This window comes from Mesocricetus auratus, unplaced genomic scaffold (assembly GCF_017639785.1).
Source record: "Mesocricetus auratus isolate SY011 unplaced genomic scaffold, BCM_Maur_2.0 Super-Scaffold_6730, whole genome shotgun sequence".
Taxonomy (NCBI): Eukaryota; Metazoa; Chordata; class Mammalia; order Rodentia; family Cricetidae; genus Mesocricetus; species Mesocricetus auratus.
Window position 1 is genome coordinate 60,761,674 of NW_024429184.1, and position 10,420 is coordinate 60,772,093.

The following is a 10,420-nucleotide window of genomic DNA, read 5'->3' on the forward strand; positions in this document are numbered from 1 at the left end:
AAAAGGGAAATAAGAAAAGTTTTTGATAGGCTCCTTGACATTGGGTTGGTAGACTGGAAACTAGAGAAACTGAAAGTCCATGGCTGGCTTTTCCTCACAGTGTCTCTGTTGTGGTGTAGGAGGCCTGGAAATTCCTAATCTTAGATCTTAAGAAAAAGTTAGGCATAGTGAACACACCTGTGAGTCCCCGTGCTCAGGAGCTGTGTCAGGAGGACTATGAATTTCCAGACAGTCTGGGGTACATAAAATAAGTCCTTTGAGATGAGAAAACCTGCTATCAACATTTTTTCCTCTTGAGATATCTAATTTTACAGCTCTGTGGGGCTAGAGACAGAAGCCAATATGGCAGCCACTAACTACTTACAAGTACTGAGCAGGTAAAATTCAATTAGTCCAAACAGATATGCTTTAAGCACAAAACACTACACCATAAACTTACGACAAAAAATAAGATTATCTCTTCAACCTTTTGTACATTATTTGTTGGCATATTTTAAAAATATTGGATTACTGGGTTAAACAAGATGCCATTAAAATTAATTCTACTTCCTTTTAGTTGTCTAAATTTAATTACTAAAACATCTTAAATTTCAAACATACACCAAATTTCTACCGGGAAGTGCTACTATAGAGCAATCACTGAAAGGTCACTGAAAATCCAATACATAAATTAAAATGAAGTGGTTTGGGGATGTAGCTTGATGGTGGCATATTCACCTGTCAAGTCAAAGACCCCAGGTACATGGCACTGCAAAACACAAAACCCTAAACTTTAATTACTATTTCCTTCGAATCAATTATGATGAAACATTGATTCTTACTGCATGAACTTTGTGACTTTTATTTAAGATACATATTCAAAACAGAATCAAGGTAAACTTAAAGGTTAAGCCATGTTGTCAGGATGGTTATGTATGGCTCAGTGGTCTAGCATTGGACTAATATACACAAGACCCCGGGTTCAATCCCTGTCTCTGAAAAAAAAAAAAATCAACAAACACGTCATCTACAGGTTATTCACAAAATTTGTTTTTTATCCCTTGAAGGGAAGATAATCTGGAAAGATATAAAGAGTAACTATTATGTATAAAGCACTGACTGCTAGGCAGTTTAAAATATTCTGCCACATTTGATTTACAAAACTTCTCAATTAACTATACAACAAATATGGTCTGCAATTTTCCAATTGTATCTACATCAGCAACAGGCCTTAACCTACACATAGCCCTCTCTTGTTCATCTACTCTAGCCCTGTTGTGTAGTAGTTTCCTTCTATTTCAAACATGCCACCCTACAGGGAAGTATATAAAAATCAGGAGTAATCAGCCCAAAAGATTCAGGAAGTCCCTGAAACTTACTAGATATACAAGTCCCTGTCCCCTCCCCTATGGCTATGTAGGGACTACTCAGAGAGGAGATTCCTTAACATGTTGAATTGCCTACAGTTATCCAAAGAGTTCCAGTGTTTCAGCTTTCCTGAGTTGCCACTCATGCTGGGATGAGCTTTGGGTGACGCAATTGCCTTTGAGTTGTCCATGATCTTGTAAGTAACTACAATAAACCAACTGGTCTACCAAGTTAGAATTTGGTGTCAGGGTTACTTTGGTTTGTCATGGATTCCATATTATGGAAGATTGCTAATCTCCCCAGGGATAATATCAGGCAACAAGCCCCTAATTTCATTCTCTAGATGAAATTAGCAGGCTAGATGACTAAAGTATGGTACTAATATTCTGACAGTTTATATAACATTATTTTTATAAGTAAGTAGTTTCATTTAAGTATGGCCCACCAACAAGTATTGTTGGGAAAGTATTTTGTAAATTATAAAAACTAACATAAAGTAATTATTTTTACCAAACAGCCCTCTAAATGACCATGTTGTAAATATGAGTCATGATGGACAAAAATGAACAAAAGTTGCTCATTATAATCTAAAATGAACCATGGAAATAAGGGAGACAGATTATAATTACAAATTGGGTTTTTCTGTAAAAGGACAGACATACAGACATAAAGTTTAAATAGCTGCCAGTAAACAATGTATGCATGGTAGCTGTCATCACTAAGTTATATAAGAAAACTTCAACTGAAATCTCCAGGAGTCTATGAAATGTAGTCCTCCCACTACAATATCTGAATCATCTATCTGGGAGCAAAACTCATGGTAAAGCAGAATGGCTCTATTGCTTTAAGAAGCCCTTTAAATAACATGAAGCAGGCCAAAGTTTGAGAGTCACTGTTCTAGAAAGATAAAACTGTATTTCTTTATTTGCTTTAGATATGCTTACATGTATGCCAGACGTAAGTAGGCAAACGTTCTTTCCCCTGCCCAAAAGAAAATATAGTGTCATCAGTTTCTCATGTCTTATATTTAAACATAAGAAACGATTCCTATAAAAAATAAAAATTTGTATTTACCAAGAGATTTTCCTGCTGCAATTCTTGTCAAAAACTGACATATATATACAGTTCTCAATTGGTAGGCTGTAAGACTGGGTAGTCCATGAATAATAGCTAAAAAAGAAAAAAAAGACTCTTATTAAAATATTAACACAACCTAATAGCCATAATACAGTGTTAGGTATTAGTTTATAAACACTTGGGATGGCTATTCTTGATTCTCAAGTTGACCACATTTGGAATTGACTAAAATCAAACAATGGCTGAACATACCTATGAGTGATTTTTCTGCTTCATTGGACCATGTGAAGTGGGAAGAGCCACTTCTAACCAGAATTTAGGTGGGAAGACAAACCTTTGATCTATATCTTTTGAGGTGGGAAGATCCACCTCTAATCTGGCCACATGTTTTGCTGGAAGCCTATATAAAGGACATAGAAGAGAGAAGCTCTTTTTGCTAGTTTCCTCTCACCATCAATAAACATTCCTTCACTGACATTAGAGCCTACTTCTTTGGGATTTTGGCATATACCGAAGATGAGTTGAAACATCAAGCCTCATGGATTGAACAATTACTGGATTCTTAGACTCCATATGTAGGCAGCCACTATTGGATTAGCTGGACCACAACTTCTAATTCTAACAAATTCTTTTCTATATATAGATTTATTCTGCAACTTCCGTTACTCTAAAGAACCTTGACTAATATAGCACCCAACAAAAACTGATTATAAACTTAGAACTATAGATTCTAATTATTCAATTTTTTAAAAATCAGAAAAGTTTTTTCTTACACAATATAACTCAATTATGAAATACTCACAATTGCTTTTACAAAGAGTACCAAAGAAAGATTCACATCCAAATTATAAAATGCATCAAACTACTACTTTTTTGAAATTTATACTATGAAATTTTTTATATTATGGGAAATATTATACATATGTCAAGGTTTTCATTGAGATTGCTTAATTCATATAGATTGGTTTTTATTTTTATTTATTTATGTTTTTGTTTTTTTGAGACAGGGTTTCTCTGTACTGTTTTAGAGCCTGTCCTGGAACTCGCTCTGAGGACAAGGCTGGCCTCGAACTGCTGACCCAGCTCTTCTCACTCACCTCCCTTTTAAGACAAGGCTTTCCATTGGCCTGAAGCTTACCAAAGTAGGCTAGGCTGGCCAGCCAGTGAACCTTGTCTTCCCAGTGCAATGAATACAAGTGTGTTACATTTTTTGTATATGGGTTCTGGGGATCAAACTAAGGTCCCTGGCTTGCAAGACAAGCATTTACAAGGTGAACTATCTCCCTAGGCATGCCCCAAGTTCTTTTTTCTGTAGCCATCTGCTATAGTTTGGATCTACGGTGCTTCCTTCTCACGGCTTGGGCCACACACTTTCTAGAGAAACTGTAGAACTTTAAGGTAGAGTCTTGTGCAGATTTTAGGTCACCGAGGGTGTCTTTTTAAGGGGGCTCAGGACCTTTATTCCTGTCTCTCTTATACCCTGGCATCAAACAATTCTGCTCCTTTGTAGCTGCCACCTTTGAAATCAGTGTGATCGCTCTCGGATACACTGCTCTTAAAATAACAGGGGTAGTTGAGATTATGCCTCATGTTTGAAACATTGCCAGCATTGCTCTCCTGTTCCACTAGGAGCTGGGTGTCATGAGCGGATTTTTCACAGTTCCAGGCATAGAAACATCCAGAACTGCGCAAGGTATAGCTAGCATACTGCATACGTATTAACTAAACAGTTCCCCCTGATGTTTCCAACTCTAATCTATCACCACTGAGTAATCGCGGCCTCTCAACAGAAGTACAGTAAGTGATTTCATTTCAGGATTTAAGTTTCTAAAGTCCCTTACCCACGCCGCGGCTCCAGCTTTACCTGTGAGGAAACTTTCTTAAACCGTGACACATGGATCGGGAGCACCCCTCTTAACCTATTATCCAATTCGCCTCTCTATAAATAACTGGAGTATTATGGTAGCTGAGATGCAGCCCGTCAATGAGGCTTGATGAGAATTTCGGATTAAATACTACAATTACACAATGAATACACACGGTCACGGGAACGTTATCATCTTCTGGTCGGCTTTGGCCTCGCCACCATGCTGTCCATGGGGGCTTAACGCAGTGCCAACTGACTCATGGGTTCTGAGCTGACGAACCAGACGGAACGCCTCTAAAGGAACACCTCGGTGGCAGGAGGCAGTGGCAACTGGACTGGCTACCATTTTCAACACGTTAGTCATTCTGTCCTTCTACGCAGCGCGACAGAGCACTGGCCGGGGGCGGGGTCCCAGACGGCTCGCGCCCGCGAACGCGCCCGGGCGTGCGGGAAGCAGGCCTCGGCCCGCGGAGCAGCCGCCCGGCCGCGCGCCGCCCGCACTCACCTTCCGCGCTATCACGCGTCCGGCGGAAGTCCTCGGAGCGGCCGTCGCGGAAGGCTCGGCACAGAGAGAGGCAGAGGAAGTCGAGCATCCAGCCGGCAGCCACGGCCTCGGCCTCGGCCACCAGCTCCGCGTCGTCTCCTGCCGGCTCCTTCATCTCCTTCTCTGGAGAGTCCGCATCCTTCCGGGCCGCACAGCGCGCCGAGTTCGGAGCCGCTGAGGCGACAGCCGCCGCCATGTTAAACCGAACGCGCGCGCAGGTCCTCCTGCTGGCGCCGGGCGCCCATTGGCTCGCGTTAGGCGTGGGAGTCAGCCAATCGCACCGCTAGGATGGACTAGTGGCTCGAGCTTAGCTTCCCATTGGCTGGCACCTGCCAACTCGCCTGTCAGTCTGAGGCAGGCCTTTCCCGATGGGATAGCTGCTGTGGGCTAGGATTAAAAAAAAATTTTTTTAAAAATACAATCTGCACTGGAAACCAGCAGGTTGGTTCGAATGTAAGGCGCTGCGCGTCCGTAATCCAGAAGCACTGGCGAGGTGGAGGCAGGAAGATTAGGAGTCCAGGTCAACCTGGGGCGCATGGGGAAACCAAAAAAGTATTTAGAGCTTAGAACTTGCCACCATTTTCCAAATGTAAAAACACGAGTACTTATTTAACCCAGTTACCGCGTGATCTCACAGAGTGTTCTTTCCACCCTTATCGAAATCCGGGGCTTATTTAAACACAGTGTTGGGCTCTGCTTTCGAGTTTTTCGGAGTTCTGGCGGGAGTCAGGGCTGGCCCCACTGATGCTCAGGCTGCCAGTCTGAGGACCACATTTGGAAGACTGCTGCTGTACAGTGTCCGCATTAACTGTGGGGTATGTTTCCATCAAACTCTAACTAGAATACATCTCGTGTGATATTAAGTCCCTCGTAATTATCGCTGTTACTATACTATTGAATGATACCGTAAGTCCCTGGATGTTTATCTTGGTTTGGGTGAATATGGGCGATCTGGTTATTTTTATCTTTAACTGTAAGTATAGCAGAGTGTTCACTTTGTCAAGATGACCTAACATGATTTGGGCACTGTCAGGTGCCAAGGAAGCCTGGGGCAAGTCTCAGGCGGTACCTGTGACTTCCCCCAGAATTTCTCACCCCACCTCCTTACCCTAAACTAACCCTCTGTTCCCCTACCCTCTGATTGTATTTTGTCTACTTGAGAACTAGAAAGGTATCCTGGCTGTGGGGAGCCAAGCAATACCACAAAGTCATTGCAAGCTTAGCAGCTTTCATCCCTGCTCCAGGGAAAGGTTTCCCAATGCAAGATTAACGATTCCCCCAGCGAAGTTAGAGCTGTGCTCCACTCTGCTCTGGAAAAAAGTGTTATAACTCTGCTCTGCTAGGAGAAAGTTTCCCCTCAAAGTGTTAAGATTCTCCTCTCCTCTAGCGAAAGTTGTTACAGCTGGGCTCCCTGATCAGGCCAAAATGTCACACATCACAACAAACCTCACTAAGAGATTTATTGGGAAGGAAGAATCCAGGAGTGTGGCTGCCTAGGGTGAGAAACAACAGGAAACTGAACGGAATACAGACTTTATATAGGATTTGAGAGTTGAATTTTCCAGGGTAGCTTGGAATTGGTGGAATTTTTTGTGGTCTGACTTTGGCTGATCCTGGGGTCAAGTCAGGGTCAGTGTGGTTTTCCTTGGCCCTTTTCACCCTACAAGAACTGCTTCTAGATACATGCTAACTTGCTGTTCCTTTCTGTTAGGGAAGAGCAAATGTTCCACACCTAAATGTGCTGCCTCAAAGGGTGGGTCAGGTGGGAGCAAAAGTGAATTCAAAAGTCTTTCTTCCTAAAGAATTACTCATATGACATCTAACACTGGGTTGTGGATGAAAAAGCAGAGGACGTCTTTGTAGGGTAAAAGGGCCAGCCAAAGAAACACACCCTGACCCTGAGACCAGAGCCAATTCATGGGCCCTAAAACCAGAGCCAAAGGGTTAAAGGGCCCTAACCCCTGATCCCAACCCCAATCCCAATCCCAACCCTAACCCCAACCCCAACCCTGTGAAAGAAACATACCCTGCCCCTGAAACCAGAGCCAAAGAAGCATACTCACTGACCAACTCAGCACAAAACCCAACCAATCCCTAAGCATGAAATCTAGCCAATCTCTGAGCTTGTCCAAACTCAGGGGTTGAAATCCGACCAGTTACCACCCTGAAAATCTTCACCTTGGAAAGACCCTAAGAAGCCCTATGTAAGCCCTGCACCTGTTCAGTTGGGAGCTGCCCATTTCCACCATGGCAGAGGCAGCCACCCTCCTGGATTCTTCCCTCCCAATAAATCCCTTGAATGAGGTTTGGGTGAGACCTTCTTTTACTGGAATGGAGCGGAGCAGAGAAGTAACAACTTTTGCCAGAGCCGGAACAGAACAGGACTGTAACAACTTCACTGGAGAAACCCTCCTCTGCCTGAGGAGTTGTTAAACTGGGGAAAACTTTCCCCGGAGCAGGGTTGTAAGCTGCTAGCTACACTTATGCTGACTTTATGGTATTCCTTAACTCCCGATTGCAAGGATCTCTTTCCATCCCAGCCTTTGTTAATGAAGAACATAGATTTCTCTTCCCCAGGGAATAGGATAGCTTACTTTTAGCCAAATTTGAGTGCCAATGGCCTGAACACAGATTCATATTAAGGTTGCCCTTAATTGAAGATGGAGTTTCTGTCCTACCTGGTCCTACAGCCCTTTAGTCCCAAATAGATACCCAGAGGCTTATATAAATTATAAACTGTGTGGCCAGTGGCTCAGGCTTCTTATTGGCTAGCTCTTTCTTGATTATTAACCTATTTCTAGAAAACTATGTATTGCCACGAGGCTGGGAGCTACCTGTAATGCTCTAGGATGTTACTCCTTTGTAGGTTACCTGGTGTCTCCCTGGCAGCTCCTCTCTTCCTTCCTCTTCCCAGTATTCTAGTCTGGTAACCCCACCTGTACTTACCTCTGGCTATTGACCACTCAGCATTTATTCATCAACCAATAAGAGAAATGTATATTCACAGCATACAGAAGGACCTCCCCCATCACCCAATGTCATGCTCTACTGTGTGGCAATGGTGATGGAAATTTTTATGGTCACAGAATGAAAGAACAACCCATTTACCAATCATTGGAGAAGATAGCCAGTAGATGGGTGTCAGAACACACACAGTTCAGAAACATTCATGTGAGGAGGATTCTGAGTGCTTGGGAGAACACTCCAAGAACACAAGAGTCTTGTGACCTCAGCTTTTTCAAATAATGGAACTTCCTTGGAATGTGTCTTTGTGCTTCTCCCAGGTGTAGCTAATAAGACCGAGTTTACTTCAGAGTAGCCATTATATTGCTTGCTGCTGCTATTCAAGTAAATGTTTAAACTATCCTTTTTATGCCTCCATGGAAAAACATGTTTTGACAGATGTGGCATGTCCTTGTGATTGTATTCAGTTTGGCCTCATGAGAACTTTACTCATGTGGCCTGTCTAAACCTTAAAGTATAAATTATCTGAGGCTGTGAGGAAAGTTGGCTGTTGCGTGAGACTTTAGTCTACCTCATTTATCGGCTCCATTCTACCAGGCCCCACCGCCTCTGATGGGTTACATCAAAGAGAAATAACTCAAGTGTTTAGATGCTTTGTAAATGATGCTTTTCGTTTGGGATTTGGTGGGAACTAATGGCCTGCTGAGAATACATTTCAAAGATTGTAGCTAACAATCAAAAGGAATATTAAATCAAATGCAGAGGTAGGCGATAAATCATTGTTAAGGGGATTAACATCATCCCATAATTTAGATCTACAACATTCTAATTCTCCACATTTGGGAATTCGAAAAAGTTAATCCATCTGAAGCATCTTCATCACAGGTGTGACTGTTTTGGAACTGTCAGTTCATACAGCATCAATGGTAGATATATTTTTTTCTGAAAATGTTTAGAAAATTGAACTGTGGTAAATGTAAAACAGCTAAGTAAAATCTTTCAGGGCTGTGGAGGGAGGAAGTGTTGGGGATAAGCCAAGGGACTAGTACTTTCCAGGCTTGCAATAGAACTTGTTAGGTGCTCAGTGGTTAAGAGATCTTGCTGCTCTTCTAGAAGACTAGCGTTTCATTCCTAACACCAGCAGGGGGCCACTCACAACCACCTATAACTCCAGCTCCAAGGGATCTGAAGCTCTCTTTTATTCTACACACACACACACACACACACACACACACACACACACACACACACACACAGAGAGAGAGAGAGAGAGAGACAGAGAGACAGAGAGAAAGACAGAGAGAGAGGGCAAAGCTAGTAGCTAGGAATGGGGACTACATTAGGGGAGTAGAGAAAATCTTAGGTTCCCTAGCCAGGCTTAGTGTCAAAGGCTGTAATCACAGCACTTTAGGACATAGAGGCAGAAGGAGCAGAGTTCCAGACCACTTAGCACATAGAGTCAGAAGGATCAGAGTTCCAGGCCACAAAGTGGCATACAGATTTGAGGCCAGTCTGGACTATGTGAGACTCTGAATAAATAAATATTAAGTAAATAAAAGTCACCTGTTAGCCAAATGTGATGATATATACTTGTAATCCCACTTTTTGGGAAGCTCAGATATTGTAAATCTCAGGTCAATATAGGGCCTGGAAATATATATCAGTGCTGGAGTTCTTGTGTAGTGTGCTAAAGACATCAGCTTCAAGTTCCAACACCACCTTATATACATAGTCATCCCTTGGCCAAGTTCAGTTCAGTTTGTACACTAACACTTATAATTTCCACAATTGACTTTATTGAAGTTATCCAATAGGCTGTTACGGTCTCATGATGCTCCTGATAGCAAAACTGGAAACCAAAGACTGAAGATGCTGGGAGACTTCTCCAGTGGGGTTTTTGATCATGGGGTATTTTCACATTGTTGGGCTCTGGTTTCTCACTGTAGAAGAGTGGATTGTGAATGACATCAGAGCCACTGTGGAAATGGCCATGCAACCTAGATACCAAGCCCCATGCTGTCACATTTCCCAAGATTAATTTTTACCTTGAGCTGTTTTCTGAGGATTACTTTGAAATCCAGCTCTTAAATATTCTTATATCTACAGGGTCTTAGCCCAACCACGGAAGACTGAACTAGGTCCAAAGAAGGGTAAGTGCACTGCCTCCCAGAATCCTGGAGACAATCAGACACAGCAGGGGATCCAGTCAAGCAGGAATTCATTTATTGCCCAACAGCAAGTGCCTTTTAAAGGAAAACATGGCAGAGCAGGAAAACAGCCAGTCAATGGTTTTAAAAGTCAGCCCATCACACACCTAGGCACCCTATGCTAGTGAGCTTGAGCTGTTCATGCAGTGACCTCATCTGGTTCAATCTAGGCAACCGATCATCTTTTTTTGTAAACAACTCAGGACTCACCCATCTGACTTCCCCTCAGCACCATCTTTGGCTGGCTCATTTGCCCCACAGTATCCACTATGTTGAATATTTGTGATTTTACTATGAACTGAAGTTCTAAAAAGAAGCTACAGCTATGTCAAAGGCAGACTAGACTTCAGGATTGTGGAGAGATGGTATGTTATGGATTAAGACTTCAGATTTCCGCCACGTGTTGGTGACGCA

At 42.6% G+C, this 10,420-nt stretch overlaps 1 protein-coding gene across 5 annotated transcripts in view; it reads right to left on the reverse strand.

Moving 5' to 3' along the window:
- Window positions 1-5,105, reverse strand: part of Terf1 (telomeric repeat binding factor 1) — a 29,498-nt gene extending 24,393 nt beyond the window's left edge. For 3 of the 5 annotated variants that reach the window (XR_005875628.1, XR_002382147.2, XM_021225259.2), the window contains exons 1-2: window positions 4,797-5,105; window positions 2,422-2,517 (exon numbers count right to left, since the gene is read on the reverse strand). Coding sequence is in view for 3 of the 5 variants with exons in the window: in XM_021225259.2 (XP_021080918.1) it covers window positions 2,422-2,517; window positions 4,797-5,031 (331 nt within the window). In the remaining 2 variants the exon portion in view is untranslated. The remainder of the gene's footprint in view (window positions 1-2,421; window positions 2,518-4,796) is intronic. The other 2 variants (XM_005066704.4, XM_021225258.2) reach the window with 2 other exon arrangements.
- Between the last annotated feature and the right edge of the window lie 5,315 nt (window positions 5,106-10,420).